The 21,242-nt window shown below is 39.0% G+C and overlaps 1 protein-coding gene across 3 annotated transcripts in view; it reads right to left on the reverse strand.

The window, feature by feature from the left end:
* Positions 1 to 21,242, reverse strand: part of GNAI1 (G protein subunit alpha i1) — a 71,927-nt gene that overhangs the window by 26,061 nt on the left and 24,624 nt on the right. Inside the window, exon 1 of one of the 3 annotated variants that reach the window (XM_036429595.2) lies at positions 14,337 to 14,442. The exons of the other annotated variants lie outside the window; for them this stretch is intronic. Within the exon in view, the coding sequence (XP_036285488.2) occupies positions 14,337 to 14,427 (91 nt within the window). The 5' untranslated portion in view covers positions 14,428 to 14,442. Of the gene's footprint in view, positions 1 to 14,336; positions 14,443 to 21,242 lie in introns of those variants that run through there. 3 annotated transcript variants of the gene reach the window in all.

The following is a 21,242-nucleotide window of genomic DNA, read 5'->3' on the forward strand; positions in this document are numbered from 1 at the left end:
AAAATAAGTCCCATCTGTTTATTACTTCATAATACTTAAATTCAATAAATAAAACCAACTGAAAAAAAAAATGCTTTTATTGTCCACATACAATATATTCTCCAAAGCACTAAAAATTTCTATCTATAGATACAAGTTTTATTCGAGAGTTTGAGCTTCCCATTAAAACATGTTTTAACTGCCTGGCCAATAATGATAATTTAACCTTTGACTTTTGGGGTGTAAATGGCAGTGATGCCAAGAAGTCACATAAACATAGTTTTAAAATATTACACATTAAAATAGCCACATCTCGTGCAACGTACGCTCCACCACTATTATCATCGCCAACATGATCTGCTGCTCCAGGAGGCAGTGGCTAATGCAGGACTGCAAGGTCTCCCCTTGTTTGTCTGTCTCCCCTGTCACCCAAGTGACAAGGGCTCCTTAGCCCATCCTAAACCTCTTCTTCACTCCCTACTGATACAGGGGCTTCACACCATCTGAGTCCCTGCCAGTATGCCACCGTCACATGAAAATGTTACCAACAAAATGGCCTTTATAAAGGAGGGCTCTCTTATCCTTCACACGTAACAGTAGCTGCTATCTTTACATAAATTAGACCAACTATTTGTCAGGCTCATCCTGATGGGTAGATACCGAGAACATCTGCGTATAGAACATAAATAAGACATTACCATTCTATTGTTTAGCTCTGTGATTTTAAACTGGTGTGCCCCAGCACACTGGTGAACTGCAAGAATTTTTAAATTTAGTCAGAGGCCCGGATCTCTTTCTCCTTAAATTGTCAAAATAAATAAAAATAAATAAAAAATTTAAAAAAAGATAACAGCTAACACAATAGCTGTCCAGCATGAATGAATCAAAATCATGCCCGTTTTTTTGTCAGATTGGCAAACATACATATTTTGTATTGTGCCGCAGAATTTTAGAAATTAGTTTGTGTGTGCCATGAGATAAAAAGGGCTGAAAATTGCTGGTTTAGCTGCACACTGTCTTTGGCCACAGCTTCATATCATGAACATATTTACTGCTATTTGAGACAGGGCTCAGGATTTTCATTATCTGAGCTATATTCCCATTTTCCCTAGCCATTCCTTCAGTGCTTTATGCTCCCAGCATTACCGAATACAACTTATAGTTCCAAGGACACCTACTGCTGATCATGCCACAAATCTTCAGACAGTTTCCCTTAACAAAATGTGATTTGCTCTACTTCCTCCTGCCACCCTGGTGATCCTCTATCAACCATCACACTTATCTCCATCAACCTTTCCTGATCCGCTCCCCATGTGATCCCTGTCGCCTCTGACTTTGCACTTATTTCTATTTGAATTCTCGGCAGCTATCTTTTGTTAGACACGCAATCAACCAGAAATGCAGTTGAATTTACTTAAGCTATTTATGACTGATACAATTGGATGGCACATTTCTGGGCTTCCTTCTCTTTACCCCCCTCCCCTTCCAGCTACACACACACACACACACACACACACACACACTAAATTATCAGAGGGATCTGAGAACAGGCCATAGTTAAATGTCCTATTTGAAATTCTGTGGAGGAAATATTGCTTAAATTTTATTTGTGATTTGATATTCAAATTATTTTCCCAAGATATCAGTACATTACATAGAAAAGCAAGAGCTGAATAAAGAATGAGGGCGTTCTTCATTTTCAGATAGCTTTGAATCATTCTGGGCATCTGCCAATAAAAATAATTCGAAGATAAACCACCCATTATTTATTAATTAACATCAGAGTCCTTGGTTCTGTGAAAAAAGCACAACTGTAAGCATATGGCTCACACATTTCTCCAATGGGAGAGGTCCACCCAGCTATCACACCTCGGTGGTTCCCGCAGTGCTGTCTGCAAGAAGGCCTGTGGGTTCCTAGGCCACTGCAAACTGCGTCAGCAGGAGCCACGATGTAATGGAGCCATCTAAATCCCAGTACCCATACACAAAAGGGGTTCCATAGGCACAGTGAGCTTCACTGAACAGCCAGCCACCCATGGCCCATTCTGTCAGTGAAACAACTCAACAGTTCAAACGGCTAGAGAAGGGCTTACTACCTGAGATAGGCTAGTTGGGTCTGAGAGCCACTCAAGGAGAAGCATCAGAAATAGTAGACAATATAATCAAACTACATGTAACACAGATAAAAAATTTTAAATCTTCATGAGAAAAGAAACAAAAATTTCCTGGTGTTAGACATTATCTTAAATTCTAATTCACTGCTTAGCTCTTAAAATAACTGGTGGCATGAGACACTTAGCTTACTTTGCAAGAGCATCTAGTCAAAGGCTTACAGCTAAAAAAAAAATTAAAAAATCCTGCTATCTGTTTAACATTCAAGTGGGGGATGGCTCTCTTATTAATTGAATTTCTACTTAATTTCTTGCTAGTTGCAAATACTCTTTGTGGAATACATGTCCTAGAGGCAGAAGTGCCTGGGAAAAATTAGCGTTCAAAGCTTAGCAATTTATGTAACTCGTTTTCAATTCTCACTTCTATGCAGAGCTCTAGTAGGAACATTACAAATGCTACACAGTTACGGTTCCAACACTCTAAATATTTCAGCCTAGCATAGAGGGAAGAGTTAGTTAAAGGTTGTTCTCAAGTCCACACAGTCATGTTTGAGAAACTGGCAGAAAGCAATATGAAAAAAAGAAGGAAAAAAAGAAAGAAAAAAAACCTCAAAGATAGTGGGCAGGGAGGGAAGAAAGAAAAGAGTAAGCTGTCCTAACAATACTCAGCGAGGCAGCTATTGCTTTTCATCTAAATCCAGAGGCTGGTTTGAAAGGTTGGGAGCACCCTTCCTTTAAGAGGAAACAAGGACTGCGTAACATGTACTGGTAGGAAAGATTGAAGTGTGTGACCACTGCAGCCACCAGGTCAGGCTGGTGAAGGTAACCATGTAGAACTGCACCTCAGAGAGCAAATATTGAGCACAGCAAGTGCACAAAGTGGAGCTCAGCATCTGATGCTAAGGGACCGCGCAGTGATGGTGAGAGGAGGAAGAGCATCCCCCAGTAACATAGAAGGAACTCCTCTGCAGTCAGGGGACACGAGGCAGCTATTAAAATGCTAATCTACTTTTTAAGAAATCCTACTTTTTATGTAGAATGAACAAATTAAAATGTTTACATTCAATTAAAACTAAATTGCAATTACATCCAAGTTACAAATGCATTTGAAGTCACTTCTATTTATCTTAGTGCTACTATAAGATTAATAAAATCAAGGTCCTAATATTTAAGATAGAAGCAAAGAAAGTCAGAGTAAGGACAAATATAAACTAAAAACAAGAGGCTTAATTACCCCTATTTAAAGAAAAATATTCTCCTCCCCTCCTTTTTCTAAAAGCGTTTATTTTAGAAACATTAAAAGTACTTTCTCGTCTTTCAAATATATGTGTGTGAATATATATATACACATACGTATATGCCCAGATATGTACGTATACTTTTGAAAACTAAGCCTTTCTTAAAATCAGATTTATGATCCAGAATGTCTTTCTCTAGGACCTGGGAGCCATTTCTTTGAAATGTAAACATTTAGAGAGGAGATGGTGCCTCATTCTGGTTTACATGAGAAGGTAGCATCCTAACTTGGGTGAGTACCTTCTCCAAGTGCAAAACTGCCATAAAGTAATGAGAAGTTTGTTTCTCCTCTGGATAAGGCCAATTATCTAACACAGATGGCCTCCCCCGTTAACAGGTAAAGTTAGGATGAACTACAAGGTGTGGCAAAAAGTGTTGTCAAGCCTCTTATTTAAGGACTAGTTACTGTTTGTTTTGAAAACGTGTATGCAACTGGTTGCATCACCTTGGATATAGAAGGGGATGAGATTCTTTTGTCTGTGAAATCTTTAGTAACTACAGGAGATGCACACCACCCTCGGGGTCAATGCATATTCAACAATAAAAGTGTTTTCTTCCTCTACTACTTTTGTGAAAATAATTCTTGGGTTAGGATATTTTGTTTCTAGTTCTAATTCCCCAACAGGGGTAAGAATCTAAAAATATATATTGTTTTACATTTAAGTATAAGAAGCTCTGAACTTATAGTTAATGAATACACAGGGTGGGGCAAAAATAGGTTAGGGCTTATTCTTGTATTATTTATTATTGTATTTTCCATATAAACAACTGTAAACCTACTTTTGCCCCATCCTGTATTAATTATTTACTAGTCATAAATCATAAATAACTGAGCAAAATCACATGAGAACAAAAATAAACTTGAGTTTTTGACAAACCAATGTATGGTTCCTTAAGGAAGGAGAAATTCTCCGCTTGAAATTATTTTCATAAATTCATGTAACTATCATTGGGAGCAAAGTTCCTCATGTGTATAGGATCTATGTAAACTATAAAACAAAACATTTTTATAAATTCACATGTACATATTTACAAGACATTTCTGACATTCTGGAATGTAACAATAAGCTGATGACTGTAAATACCAGAATCTATATCGTCCAAATTCCCCACTCTCTCCAATCTTACCGTATTTTTCGGACCATAAGACGCTCCGGACCATAAGACGCACCAGTTTTTAGAGAAGGGAAGTGAAGAAAAAAAGATTCTGAAACAAATAGTGTCCTAAAATATTTTATGTGCATTAAAACCCAACATCACAGTCATAAACACATGTAATCAACCCTGTAAAGTAAACAGCAGCATTTAGAACCAATTTAGAGCCGGGCAAACACACAGAGACCACACAGAGCCGGGCAAGTAAAAAAACTTTTTTTTAAAGTATATGTGTAGGCTATATTTGGACCATAAGACGCAGGGACTTTTTCCCCCCACTTCTGGGGGGGAAAAAAGTGCGTCTTATGGTCCGAAAAATACGGTAATTTCTCATAAAACAACTACCGCCTGAGTCATTTGTGCCTGAGATAGGTACCATGCTATCATCAGACAGAGCAAAAATGGATGCACACTCAAGGCTACTCTAAGAAAGACAGGACAAAACAGTGCACTGTGGGCTCTTTCCTGGCAGCCCAAAGAGACCACGCACATCAGCTAACTGAACTGAGAAATCAGGGTGTCTACAAGTCAAGTCTACAGATTCTCAAGGTGAAGGTGAGGAATGATGGAGGGCTGAATGGCACAAGCATATTCCTGGAGGTCTACAAGTTTCCTACAATTTTTAATTCACTGTTTTCACTTGTATAATGGTAAATAATTTACAAAATTCTGAGTCACTTAAATGAATCCATATGGCTGAACAGAGAGCCATATAATTTTAGGATCTGAAACTGAACAGAGCCATACAATTCCAGGCTCTATATTTAAGTTTGTGTTTATAGGTGCCTAAGGCACAAAGTACTAGATATTGTACCTTGCTTAGGGCCCCATCCATCCACCATTCGATCTGATTTGGGTGTCAATCACTAGACCCCTAACCATCAAGGAAGGGGTCATGTGTTTGTTTCTGGCCAATCAGAGTTTGTAAATCATAGGGACTAAAATTTTTTATGCTTATAGATGCTTTATATAGAATATAAAACATCATTTCCCATATATATATATATATATATATATATATATATATATATATATGTGTGTGTGTGTGTGTGTGTGTGTGTGTGTGTATACACACACATATGTATATGTATATATATGTATATGTGTATATATATGTATATGTATAATATATATGTATAAAAATTTATAAAACTTACAAAATAATCACTTTGGATACAGTGATTTCCCACCTCCACCCACCTCACCCAAAAAATGAGGTCTAGGCACCAATCAGGTACCTTTTGTGCGAAATGTATTGAAAAAAAATCACAGCACTAAAAGGATGATGTATAAGTGGGCTGCAGAAGCCATTTTCCACGATCACATCATGAAGTACACTGTTTGAGGAAGGAGCCCAAACAGGGAAACAGTACGGAGACTAAGAGAACCCCAGGATGAGAGCAGCCTGACACACCTGAATCTTTGATGAAGTAATACTTAGGGAGAGCATTCCAGCTTATCACCCAGAATGGAACCCCCTTTGGAGCATTGGAGGGGGCACAGGCATACACCGGGACTGGCTTGGGCAAAGCAAGAAATATATCTCACTCTTCATCACTGAAGACAATTTCATCATCATTTCCAAGCTATGAGAGCCAGTTATAAGTTTGCTTTCTGTGACATGGATCCAAAAAGTTTGGACTAACTCTGTGCCAAGTATATTACTTTAATTATCTTGAGCTAATGAGGGAAAAACAAAAGTTAATGATGCAGTTGGGCCAAGTGATGGTCAAATGATAATCACTGAAGGCTTTACAAAAGAAAGCTAGAGAAGTTTAGATAGAGGGGAAAAAATGTAAAAGAGATATGCTAAATCCAAAAAAAATCATATTGCAAATATAATTTATTATAATTAATGTATCACTATCATATTAAATTAATATTAATTTTACTTTTAAATTTATATATTTTATATATTTATATATACATGACAGTGCAAAAGTAGATTTACAGTTGTGAGTATGGAAAAAAGTTCATTCTTGTATTATTATTCATCAATTATTGTATTATCCATTTATTATTATATTATTTCCCAGAGAAACAACTGTAAATCAACTTTTGCCCCACCCTGTAAATTTATAAAATTGTTTAGTTTTATAGTTTGCGTAGATCCTATAAACATGAGGAATTTTTCTCCCAGTGACAGTTACAGGAGTTTATGAAAATAACGTGGAGCCACACAGGCAGAGAACGTTCTCCCTCACTAAGGAGCCACATATTGCTTTGTCCAAGACTCAAATTCATTCTCATGGTTTTTGCTCAGTTATTCATGATTTATGACCAATAAGTAATTAAGATATAGGGAAACCTTTTCAACTTTTCCTATGTCCACTTACAATGTTCCCCAGGCCCCTCTCACATTTCTGAACATGCGTGGGCAGAGGCACTGCCTTTTGTTCCCATCATCTTTTCAAGGATGTTTCGATCAGAACAAACAGTCCTGGAAGACAATGTCTCCTCTGCCTCTGGGCACAGGGCAGGTCTGTTTACTGTCCAGTACAGTAAAGATAATGTGTCCTCTGGGACAAAGGTCAGGCAGGCTTAGTGCACCTTATGAAAACATACATTGGGGATCCCTAGGTTCAGGGTTCCTCTACTGCAACATTACCCACTGCTGGTATAGCCATCGCCTGGCTCTCCTTCTCTTGTCCTTAGGGAATCGGGCTTGGGAAATCACCATAATAAATGCTGATTCTCTAGCAACTGCAATTGTTGCAATAAAATCCCTTTTGTCTCTGAACCAGAAGTCTCTTAATCCTCTGCTAGCAACCATGAAACTGTGAAAGGCTAACTTGTTAGTTTGTAAGTAGGGTAAAGCGTCAGACACTGAACACGCTGTTCTGCTCAATTTACAATTAATTCCCATATTTCTGTGACTAAAGGGCACTTCCAGCCGTTGTCTCTATACCTGTACCCAATCTTTTTGTTGTTGTTAATCCTCACTCAATGATATTTTTTCCATTGATTTTTAGAGAGAGTGGAAAGGAGGAAGAAGGGGGAGGAAAGGGCAGAGGAAGAGAGAGAAGAGAGAGGAGAGAGAGAGAGAGAGAGAGAGAGAGAGAGAGAGAGAGAGAGAGAGGCAGAGGGAGGGAGTGAGAGGGAGAGGGAGGAAGTGAGAGAGGGAGAGAGAGAGGGAGAGAGAGGGAGGGAGAGAGAGAGAGGAAGGGAGGGAGGGAGGGAGAGAGAAACATCGATATGAGAGAGACACATCAATTGGTTGCCTCCTTGCACGTGCCCGACTGGAGTGAGGATCAAAACTGGTGGTTTTAATTAGTGGTTAGTGTGTCACCTGGTAGACCAAAGGATTGCGGCTTTGATGTCAGATACGTGCCCTTGATCTGTACCCAATCTTTTTCTTCTCACAAATATCAACTCAAATAGGTTTGTCCAATAAATCCAAAGAAAAAGAACAGTGGTTCTCAAAGTATGATCTAAGGATCAACTGTATTGGCAGCACTTAAGAAATGTACATTATCAGGCTCCACCCAGAATTCCCTGAGTAAGAAACACTGGGAGTGGGCCCAGCAATCTCCGCTTTAACAATCCCCCAGGTGATTCTGCTGCAAGCCAGACAATAAGAACCACTGAGGTAGAAGAAAACTCAAATAATCACAGTCACTTGGCTATTGATTAGCTGTAAAAACAACATATTATTTTTATACAATGATTTTTCTCTTCTCTCAAAAAAGTGGAGACAAGTAACATTGTTTTCCATTACTACAAATAGCTTATTATAAGGCAGCGGGGCCCTCGCTGGTTTGGCTCATTGGATAGTGTCAACCTGCAGACTGAAGGGTCCTGGGTTTGATTCTGATCAAGAGCACATGCCCAGGTTGCGGGCTCGATCCCCAGTGAGGGTGTGCAGGAGGCAGCCAATCAATGATTCTCATCATTGATGTTTCTGTCTCTCCCTCTTCCTTCCTCTCTGAAATAATAATTTTTTTAAAGGCAGCTGGATTTTCATATCTATTATACTTCCCCATTTAATGTGGTGCAATATAGTACTTTGGCTGAAGTATATAAAGAAAATCCATTTTCATGTAATTATGTAGTTAGGATAAGAAAGACCATATCATTAGCATTTACAGATAACTATGGATAGCCTACACCAGAATTTAAAAAGCATAGTTTAAAGTTTGGTTATAATGCATTTCTATGAACTTTTCATACTTTGACACTGTAAAATCCATTGGTCTATTCTGTACTTGGAATGGATCTTTGACCTATGAATGATACTGAGTTATATAGAATTGAATAATGATGAATTTCAATATATAACCCCCTCAAAAAAACAAACAAAACAACAACAACAACAACAAAAAACACTCTGCTTTTTAATATTACCCATAATTTCACCAGGAAAGGCCTTAAGTCTTAGGAGATGTCAAGCTCCCCATGGTAGGGACAAGTTTATTTGTCCCTTCATTTATTCAAATTTTTTTGTGTGTGCAAAAGCTCACATTTTATTATTAGCTACAAATACTGTTCTGTTAGCTGTTTTCCTTGACATGACAGACTAACTCTGCCAAATTCACAAGTTCAACTAACCATAATTTATCTATCAGTCATTCTTTCAAGTAAATATGGTATTCCAGGAAAAGGGCAACCAGCTCAATTCACAATGCAATCACACAGCTTTGCCTCAGATAAGCAGCATATTTCGACATGCGAAAGTACTTAGGATGTGCTTCTCATATGGGTCACATGGAATATTAAAGAGTTGTGTACCTAAAAATCCGGAGTTAATGAAAATAATTACCTTTAGGACGTCATCATTTTTTTTTTTTAATCGTAAGTGCCTAGAAGCAAAGAATACCATGAGTACTAGAATAATTGGGTGCTACTGACTTGACCTATTATTACTATGGTACCATTAGAGGGAATAACAACAGGATAGAAAAGCCAAATGTATTTCTAATATGAAAATGGGCTCAGGGCCTCCAGGGCCTATGGGTCACTCCCAGAGCAACTGGCTTCACATCTTTCTCACCCACTGGACTGCACACTGAAACAGAAGAGAGCCCTTGACTTCTGTCACCATGATATCCCCAAAGCTTACTCCTGGCACACAGCAGGAGAGCGAGCAATGAGTATTTATTCACTGGCTTGGAAGACAGGAAGGAAGGGAGGGAGGGAGGGAGGTCCATGAAGAAAGTATAAGAAAATGTAAGTGAATATTTATATGCACTGTTAGAAGACCATGAGAAATAAGAAAAAGTGAGGTGACTGCCCATAAAACAGGCTCTCTCCTTCTTCTATTACAATGCGAGCAGTGTCTGGGAATGTGGTAACTAGTGAGTGTATTTCTTATCCTCCCTTGCTGCTGTCAGCCACATCACCACATTTCTCACCAAGCCAATTGTGTGTAAAAAGAAAAGCAGCCTTGGATTCTCTCTCTCCTGATCCTTCGTATGAACTGAGAAACGGGTGTGCCTAAGGTCCTTTCCTTCAGTGCCCAGGGTGGTGGGACACTGAGAAGGCAGAATGCCCACGCCAGGCAGCGCACCCAGCACTGTGGCCTTTTGCCTTTGACGTGTCACCTGGGAGAAATCAGCAGCTGTCTCCTTTAGGCCACGGTCAGGTTCAGTTTGACACAGAGCTTGGTTTTATGCTGACATTTTTAAATGTCACCTGGGTTTACATACACAAATATACAAATATATAGATGTATAAAGAAAACAAACAAAAACTGCCAAAACCTACATTAAAATCACCATAAATAAAGTGGAAAGGCAAACTATCGGAGAGGGGAAAAGATTAGTAATAAATGAGTATCAACGTGTAGGTTTCCTTAACTCATCATGATTTATAACATGAGTTGACAAGAAAAATGCCAATATTCTAAACAGCAAGACAACAAGGGTAATTTACAGAGAAAAGGTAAACATATATAGTATTTTTAAACTGCATATATAAATACAGTTGTTGCTCTGCATCCATGGAAGATTGGTTCCAGGACCCTACCTCAGACACCAAAATCCGAGGATACTTAAGTTTCCTATGTAGAATGGCATCGTATTCCCATATGGCCTATATCTGCACACAGCTGCAGTAGGATGTGCCTGCACATCACTTCATTCACGTGGATTCAGCACAGTGCTCAGGCAATACATGGCAAATTCAAGGGTTGTTCTCTAGAACTTTCTGGAATTTCTTAAAATGTTCACATATATGATCCACAGTTGGCTGAATTTATCAATGTGAAACCTTGCAGATATTAAAGACTGACTATCCTCTCTAAAAAAAGAGCTAATATGTAAATGGTCATCACGCCCTCATGCACACTCAACACTGGGGAGAGAGAGGAATGGGGACCAGCCAGACCGCGGTCTGGGAGAGAGACAAGCTGCCGGCACCATGGTCCCAGGTGTCTGTGGCTGCAGCCCGGGTGAAGCCACCTGCCCAGGGTGCCCTGCGGCTGTGGCCAGGGGGAAGCCAGCCCGGGGCCTGAGTGCCTGAGGCCGGTCAGAAGGAGGGAAGTCTGAGTCTCAGATGCGGGGTGAGGCAGAGGTGCTTAGGGGTGGTCAGGCCAGCAGGGGAGCTGCTGTATGAAGTAGCCACTGTATGGAAAGCACAGCACTGCACGTTGAGGACGAGTGAATGGGAGTAAGAGCTGTGCTTCCTGGTCTCATGAGAGGAAGACACTTCGGATTGGGTGGTAAGAAAGTAATGAATACATGCAACATCTGCTACTTAAAACAGCAACGCTGCTACTACTGTATCTTAAAAAATGTTCAATAACTCCAGCCCCGTTATACTTTCAATTGGCCCGCTAGCAGTCTGAAATCCCTCTTGAGCCGCTCTTCTAGGAAGGACACTGATCAATAGGAGTATGTCCAGAAAGGTGGCATCGAGGACTGTTAACTACTTCGTTTGAAGGAAGGAATGTTAATGAAAGAAAAGACTAAGAGAAAAAAGGATGTCTAATAAGTAGCTGAAGAGCTCTCACATGGGAAGAAAAGTTATATTGTGTGACACTCAAGGTTGAATTAAGATCAATAACAATTACACAGAAGCAAATGTGGCTCAAGTAAGAGGGAAAATCTGTTAATAATATGATGCCAACGTCTATGAAACCTTATCATCTGTCAATAGGATGTTATTCCTCCAATCCTCAATTGTCGCAGACATATAGTTTCATTTTACATCAACATATTAGTTAAAAAGAAATGGGGCAAATCCCAATTTCCCATAGTTAACAATATTTTACATACAATTAACATTTTGTTAAGGTTAGATCTCATGTGAGGTGTTCTGACAAATAATAAATGGCAGGGGGTGGTGAAGGAGGGGGGAAGGGAGAGAGGAAATGGAGCAATTACAGAATTCTGGATTATGCTACTAAAAATCATTAATCGTATTTGTACTATCCTCATGCACGCAGTTGTGTTAAACAGTAATAAAAAAACGACATTGAAATCATACATTCTGCCCACAGGCAGTTTCTGCAGAGTGTCAAAGTCCCAAGATCAATGCAAGACCGGCCTTCACTGTTTTTCTCATCAGTTCTGTTCATCAAAGAGCAGTGAGTCCAAAAATGATAAATAGTGGGGCAGCTTAATCTAATACAGAAATCCAAAGAGTTTATAATAGCGGATAGGTGGTGTTATGAGGCAATAACATATTTCTACTACTTTAGTGCGATTCTAGCAGAAGTAAAATACCCCTCTCAGGAAGAACTGGGAAACTGTAGGTCTTTCGACTTACAAAAGTTAAAAGCTTCTCGGCCGTTTTAGACGTCATAAACGAGCCAAGAGAGCGACTGCTGTGGCGCGCGGATGGAAAGCCATCCCACGTGCCAGCTGCAGGACGTGGTGTCTTCCTAACACTGTCATCTCTCAGGCCATGAGTCTTGCTCCCTATTTTAAATCCAGGACTATTTTAAAGAGAAACAAATGTTATTTTTAAATTCTGACAAATCGTGAAAATAAAAAATGTTAAAAACCAGGCAAAGAACTACGAAGATAATGAGAAAACTATTAGATGAAACCAACAAACTACAGATAAGATAGGACAGCAGCAATAAAGAAAGGAAAACAGAGCGCAAGAACTGGCCAGAGCAGAAATACACACGCCTGTAAATTTTAGTAAATCCCACGAATTATTTTTTTTAAAAAGTAATAAAATAGTTTCTGCCAAACCAGTATGGTAAATTGTAAGAGGGTGTGGGAGTGGGAGCACACTGGCTTGCTGTTACTCGGAGTAGAAGTGTAATGGCCCCTCAGAGGGCCACCGAAGATACACTTCAAAAGCCTGAACAATACCTTACATCCAAAAGCTACGATTTTTAAAGAGATCTGTCCTAAAACATGTATGCGTTGAACAATACCCAAAACAAATTATGATATTGCCATACGAATATACTTTAAATGAACATTAAAACTGTGATGACTCTGCAGGAATTGACATAGAAAATATATGGCCTACATTATGTGTGTGGCAAGGGGGGGGGGGGGGGCAGGCTATTAAAAAAAACGGGCGCATGGACAGATACCATCCTATATAATAAAAGGCTAATATGCAAATCGACTAAAAGGCAGAATGTGACACACACTGGGGGCAGAGTTGCCCCCTGGTGGCCAGTGCGCTCAGCCAGAAACCGGGCTCATGGCTGGCGAGCTCAGTGGTGGTGGCAGCAGGCTCTCCCACCTCCATGGCAATGCTAAGGATGTCCGACTGCCACACATCTCCCGAAGGCTCCCGAACTGTGAGAGAGTGCAGGCCAGGCTGAGGGACTCCCCACCCCACCTCCCCCGCCCTGAGTGCACACATTTTGTGCACTGGGCATCTACTGTTTCCCTGAAAATAGGACTGTTTTTTTTCTCCCAAAGTTGCGCTAGGTCTTATTTTCAGGGGATGTCTTATCTTTCCATGTGCTAGGTCTTATTTTCAGAGGATGTCTTATTTTCAGGGAAACACGGTAGTATGAATATATACATATACAATCAACCAGTATCTGGGAGGATATATACCAAATTGTTACTATTCCTTGAAGCTAGGATTATGAGTGTTGCTCATTTTTCTAATTATATATATACATATATATATATATATATATATATATATATATATATTTATACATTGATTTTATAATAAAATATTTTATTAAAAAAATAATCTTACAATGGAAACCAAGTAAATAAAATTACAAGTGAGCAAGTGCAAAAAGAGATACGCTACATGATGATTAAAAAATAAGATTTAAAAAGAGGAAAAAGCTAAAATAATTGCAAAATATCATAAAAAAATAAGATGTACACGTTTAACAATGCTGCAAAAGGCAAATTATAAGATAAATATTTTAAAAAGAAAAAAAAAACCTAGTAATTGGATATCCACATGCAAAAGAAAGTAGTTGGACCCTTACCTTCTACCATATATAGAAATTAACTCAAAATGCATCCAAGGCCCAAACATAAGGGACAGAACTACGGAAAGGAAAGCACGGGGGGAGCACTTTGCAGCAGGCTGCAGCCTAGATAGAGGCTACGTGTCCTTGCTCCTCATCAGGGAAAGGATTAACAGCCGAACGATAGCACAGTCACCTTGGGAAACCAAGCGAAGTGTAGCTGATTGGAAATATTACATCCTGGGAGCAGCCACGGGAGGCTGGTAAGTGGAGCGGAGCAGAGGAAAGGGAGAACACCCCTGGAGCAGGTGAGGCTGCTGAGAGGCCTGAGGGCTATCCCAGTCCAAATTTCTCTCCCTCCCTTCCTCCCTCTCTCTCTCTCTCTCTCTCTCTCTCTCTCTCTCTCTGGGAGTGTGAGTTCTCAACCCCACATAGAGATCCCAAACCGAGAGCAGCAGAGACAGGAAGAAGAGCCCAGGTGGCATCGGGCAGAGGGAATCGGAGGGATTCTGTCTGTCTGGGAAGCTGGGACCACATCTCTCCAGCCTGGTGAGTTCATTTTGGTCTCCAACTGCTGGAGAGGCTGCGCTGCTACGTTTGGGTCCAGCAGAGGAGTCTGCGGGCTGTACCCAACAGTGACTTTGAGGGACCCCCTATTTTCCTGAAAGATACTGTGCAGAGCCCCAGTCAGTGACTGATCTGTTTGGCTGCCTCCTGCACACTTCCTATTGGGAATCAAGCCTGTAAGCTGGGCATGTGTCCTGACTGGGAATCCACCCATGACCTCTTGGTTCATAGACTGATGCTCAACCACTGAGCCACACCAGCTGGGCTCTATCAATAACAATCTTAAATTGTAAATGGATTAAATGCTCCAATCAAGTCATAGGCTAGCCAAATGGATAAGAAAATATGACCCATATATATTCTGCCATCCAGAGATGCATCTCAGAACAAAATATACACACAGGCTGAAAGGAAAGGGATGAAAAGAAAATATTCCATGCACATGTAAATTAAAAACAAGCTGGGATGGCAATACTTATTTATATCTGACAAAACGGACTTCAAAATAAAGGCTGTAAAAGTCAAAGAATGGTCACTACATAGTAACAGAGGAGTTGATCCAACAAGAGGATATAACCCTAATACATACGCACCCAACATAGGAGCACCCAAATACATTTAAAAAACATGTGGTGGACTTTAAGGGAGAGATCGACAGCAATACAATCACAGTAGGGACATTTACATTCACTATCATCAATGGATAAATCTTCCAGACAAAAAAATTAACAAGGAAATGGCAACCTTAAATGACACACTAGACCAGATGGATTTAACTGATATTTACAGAAGATTTCATCCCAAAACAGAATATACATTCTTCTCAAGTGCGCATGGAACATTCTCAAAGGCAGACCACATGTTAGGACACAAAATAAGTCTTTACAAACTCAAGACAATTAAAATGATGTCACACATCTTTTCAGATTACAATGACATGAAACTAAAAATCAAACATGACCAAAAAGCTCAAAAATATTCAGACACATGGAAGCTAAAAATCATGTTATTAAACAATAAATGGGTTACCAAGGAAATGAAGGAAGAAATCAAAAGTTACCCAGAAACAAATGAAAATGAACACACAACCCAGAATCTATGGGACACAGGGGAAGCAGAGGGAAGTTCACCACATTACAGACCTACCTCAAGAAGCAAGAATAATCTCTAGGAAACAATCTAACCCTACAACCAAAAGAATTAGAAAGAGTACAGAGTAAGCAGAAGGAAGAAAATAATGAATACCAGAGTAGAAATAAATGACATCGAGCCTAAAAAACAAAAAAACAAACAAACAAAAAAACCCGAAAGATCAATGAAACCAAGAGTTGGTTCTTTGAAAAAATGAACAGGATTGACGAACCTTCAGCTACACTCACCAAAAAACAAAGAAAATGAACTAATATAAATAAAATCAGAAATGAAAGAGGCAAAGTTACAGCTGCTATCAGAGAAATGCAAATGATTATAAAAAAAAAAAATACTATGAACAACCATATGCCAACAAATTAGACAACTTGGGAAAAATAGACAAATTCCTAGAAATATGTAACCTTCCCAAAGTGAATCAGGAAAAAGCAAAACAACTTAATAGACAAAGAAAAATGAATGTAATAGAAACAATAATAAAAACACTTCCAGCAAACAAAAGTCATAGACCAATGGCTTCACGGGTGAATTTTACCAAACATTCAAGGAAGAACTAACACCTATCCTCCTCAAACTATTCCAAAAAATTCAAGAGAAGGGAAGAGTTCCAAGCTCTTTTTACAAGACCAGCATTATCCTAATACCAAAACCAGATAAAGACACAATTAGCCATAACTGGTTTGGCTCAGTGGATAGAGCATCGGCCTGTGGACTGAAAGTCCCAGGTTCGATTCAGGTCAAGGGCATGTATCTTGGTTGCCGGCTCATCCCAGTAGGGGGTGTGCAAGAGGCAGCTGATCGATGATTCTCTCTTATCGATGTTTCTAACTCTCTATCACTCTCTCTTCCTCTCTGTAAGAAATCAATAAAATATATATAAATTTTTTAAAAAGACACAATTAATAAAGTTATAGGCCATTACCCCTGATGAACACAGATGTTAAAATCCTAAAGAAGATATTAGCAAACAGGATCCAGCAAAATATTTTAAAAAGCGATACGCAATAATCTAGTGGGATTTATTCCGGGGATGCAAGGTTGGTAAAATATTTGCAAATCAATAAAAGTGATCCATCACATAAACAAGATAAAAATCACATGATCATATCTATAGATAAAGAAAGCATTTAATCTAGCACCCATATATGATTAAAAAAAAAACAAAACTCTTAGCAAAGAGGGGAATAGAAGGATCACACCTCAACATAATAAAGGCCATATATGAAAAACCTACAGCCAACATCATACCCAGTGGTGTTTCCCTTAAGATGGGGCACAAGACAGGGATGTCCGCTTTTAGCTCTCTCATTCAACCTAGTACTAGAAGCCTTAGCCCCAGCAATCAGATAAAAAGAAGAAATAAAGGCATTTAAATTGAAAAGAAGTAAAACTGTCATTATTTATAAATGACATGATACTTTATAGAGAGAAACCTATAAGACTCCACCAAAAAATTTGCTAGATCCAATAAATGAATTCCACAAAGCTGCAGAATACAAAGTCAATAACCAGAAATCAATGGCATTTTCTATACCAATAATGAGCTATCACAAAGAGACACTAAGAAAACAACCCAATTTACTACTGCAACAAAACAAATAGGTATGAAATGCTCAAATAGCATTTGTTCTTTTGGGATAGATAATATAACCTGCTTAACAATACTCTAGATTTCAAAAAGTATTATAGTGAAAAATACCTGCAGTTATAGAATAATTTGGCTAAAAGAACTAACTAGTAATGAAATATTTGAAAGAGAAAGTAAAAATAAATACATGGCATATTTAATTTCACAATAAACAGTAAAAAAAAAAAACCTCTGTCGAAACAAAGTAAACTAAACAATTATTGTCATTAAGAATAATTTATCGCCAAAACCGGTTTGGCTCAGTGGATAGAGCGTCGGCCTGCGGACTGAAAGGTCCCGGGTTCGATTCCGGTCAAGGGCATGTACATTGGTTGCCGGCACATCCCCAGTGGGGGGTGTGCAGGAGGCAGCTGGTCGATGATTCTCTCTCATCGATGTTTCTAACTCTCTATCCCTCTCTCTTCCTCTCTGTAAAAAAACCAATGAAATATATTTTTTTTAAAGAATTTATCTAATATCTCCTGCCATTAAAATTACTGAAATATTATATGAACAATTTATGTTTTATACAGTTTTATTTTTATACATACTAGCACACTAAATTGCATTGTCACTTTTCCATTAGCAGATTCATGATGTTAGCAGCACTTTAAATGAAGAAAAGAAATAATAAGAGTGGCTCTAATGCAACAGATCTGTGGATGTGAGGTGAGATTTGTGAAAAGACCGAAGCACTCAGCAAGAAAGGACTTCTAAAAGTCATCCAGCACCTCTGTTAGCCTTTGGGAGCACTAAAACTACACACATCATTGCTGACAGGTGAAAATCTGTTATTTTTAGATTTTAGAGGGGAGGGGAAAAAATCCAACTTCCTTTAAAAAGTCATTCCAGAGACAAACAATATTTAGAATCATAAAATTCCTATTTATACTCAATACAAACCCTCAAATAGTCCAGTTTAAATCCACTTCCTCTTGTTTGGTCTTGGTGGAATGTGCAAAAGAGCTGACCATTACAATTCAGCCTCACATATAAAGTCTTCAGCTTTCTCTTTTACGGGGACAAATATGCCACCTTTAGCTTTACTCAGAGGCTTTTATTTTCTACCCATTAAAAATCCATTTATCTGATGCACCTCCATTACTGTTATAAGGCCAAGGGAAGAAGTAGGTGGTATTCTCATGCTCTGAATTATCAACCAGCTAGCATTGTCTTTATTCTTGCTTCTCTGATTGCTGGTATCTTTGTAGAGCCAATGACAGCTGAGAAATCATGGAGAAGGTTAGAAGAAGAGATGGACAAGGAAAAGTGGGAAAATGAGATAGGCATAAAACCAATGTCTGACAATTCTGAATACGGCTCATTAAAAGGTAAATTGTGAGCATTCAGAAAAGAAATCACTGGCATGAGGAAGTAGCATTATGTTCACTGAAAAAGGTGAGCCTGGTTTTGAGAAGACTATCAGAAAACAGGCATGACTATATCTGAGACCTAGAGTAGCTTAATTTCAGCAAGTCTTTAAAAATATGTCCAATAATATTCCATGCTCAATTTGAGAATAATGCTAGTCTCTAGTTCACTTAGATGGGTATATATCTGGAATCTACTTAAAGAATGTTGATTAATGAATTACTATCAGTGTGTGAATAACATGCTACAAAATACATATTTTAATCATGAAGTGGGCAAAACAACTACCTCTAAATATCTCAAAATTCTGTCACAATGGGCAAGAACAAATTATCTTTACATATGTTAAAAGGGATATAAAAATAGTAACACATCTTTGAGATCCATATGTATTGGTTTGCACTAAGTAGTTATACAATGAGTTCCAGTGAAACAGAATTACAGTGCCAACAGTGAAGCGTTTGCTAAACACAAAACTGAGTGATGGAGAATCTACCTTAAACAGACCCTAATACTGGAGGACATGTAGAGTTCAATCAAGGTCTAAGTACTGGCTCATGTAGCGTTTCAATCAATGCCTAAGCACTGGCTACTGTGAAAATATATCTGGGTTTTGCAAATAGGTATTGGCCCACCCACAGAAGGGCTACTAGGACACTAAGGTATCTGTGGGGAATGTGATAAAGATGATTACAAAACTAAAATTAGAAGCTTAAATAAGAGTGAGAGATTCTAGGATAGGGACTATTATTTTCTTTAAATATCTAAAACCCTTTCTCATGCTCTGTAAGAGAGAACTGACACACACAGTCTAGAGGGAAATGAATACAGGGACCACGGAGACAAATACAACCATCCGCCTCTCCCTTGGGTGGCCCCAGCTAGTCAGCTCTGAGTCTCCCTTGAAGCCAAGTCAGTAACCTGTCATGATCTCTAAAATAAACCCAGCTTCACAAATTATCTTTTTACAGTTTAACATTTTGTGGGAAGACAAGAAGTTTTACATCTCTCCTTGCAGATGAGAAACCAAGATTACCCACACACATCCAATCTTCTTTCCCTGAATGCCATTCCAACTCTCCCCCATGCTCCTCCCACATGGTGTCTCAAAAACCACCAGCCATGCTCGGCCACACACTAACCCGATGTAGCTGAGTAAGGGCCATTTGTTATTTCTCCCCGGTATCCTGAACATCCCTCCCACAACCTCCGGGAGCCGTTCAAGTATCCCTTCAACCCAAAAAGGGGTCCTTTCCAGGTGGAGAGATGCCCCACTGCCAGCTCCTGGAGGAACACCTCTTTGAATACATGAAACTGAAGAGAATTCTGCTGATTTTGCATCACCAACTATGGAAGACATCACCTCAGTCTTTTCCTGCTGTTACACTGCATTAACCGGAGCATTCAGGTGTGTACCCTTGGTTTGAGTCCTGAAAGAAGAGTATCTGTTTTCTCATGTAGAAAATGAGTATAATAATACAGAAACTTCCTCAGCAAGTTCCTGTAGGATTTAATAAAATACCTTAAGGAGCCAGCCAAAAGACCTGGAACATTCATTTATATTGCAGAGCCAAAATGTACTTCTAAAAACATACGACATTTTAAAGAAATTCATTCTCTTTGGCACAAACGTAATTAAGGAGCGGAAAATTTCACTAGCATGCCCAGTGGTAAATACTTGGCATTCTTATACTCTCATTCTCTAAATCAAGGTCTTCTAACAGATTTCTCTTTTATCACCAACGCAGTACTCAGTTAACTTCTCAAATACGTCTCAAAACATACTGTCACTGGTTTAAGGTCTAATGTCCCTCTCAACATAAACTAATCTCCAACTAGGTAATAAACATGTGCCTTCATAACATAGCCAGTGTCTCCCAACACTCTTGTATCTGACCAATAAGGCAATGCCTAACTAGGTGGTAAGAATTAAATAGAGGAATAATGCAACAGTACTTTATAAACAAAAATGTACTACATATGAATGGAAATCTTTGAAGGCCACAACCAAATCGAGCTGGGAGTTGTCTGATCAGTTTCCAAACTCTGACTTGCACAGAGTTTCTCCTGGACACATATTTATTCCATGATGGGGATAACAGAGTAAATCCTACTTATATGCCAACCACCTGTCTAAAATACAAAGTTGAGCACAGTAGACATTGACTTCTAAGTCTTTTTTAACCTGAAAAGTTCTTAAAAGACCAGCTAGTTCATTCCTCTCATTTTTCTTAAAAATCAAACTGAGGTCCAGAGAACTACAGAGAGGTTGGGCTCTGTGCATTGCTGTATTTTAATCTACACCCCAATGACAGTCACATGCGCACATCACGTGCAAACAGTTCTGTCCCCATACCCACTACACAACATTTTAAGAAAAATTGACTGCAGTCAGCTAATCTAAAAGAGGGGCTAACCTATTATTTGTAAACGTTACTTGTGAGGTGTTGGTGGAATCATTTAAAAGAGAAGCAATCGTCTCCCAGGGAGGCCTGCAGGGAAATGACCCTGCCTCTAAGCACAGATCCGTGAAGCAAAGTAATAGAAGGCACTCATTTATTTACTCAGGGTTAATGAGTGATCCAGCCAACTCAGGGAGGTCAGCAGTACCTGCCACAGAAGGAGCATCTAGCTGTGC

Source organism: Pipistrellus kuhlii, unplaced genomic scaffold (genome assembly GCF_014108245.1).
Source record: "Pipistrellus kuhlii isolate mPipKuh1 unplaced genomic scaffold, mPipKuh1.p scaffold_m20_p_10, whole genome shotgun sequence".
NCBI classification, from domain to species: domain Eukaryota; kingdom Metazoa; phylum Chordata; class Mammalia; order Chiroptera; family Vespertilionidae; genus Pipistrellus; species Pipistrellus kuhlii.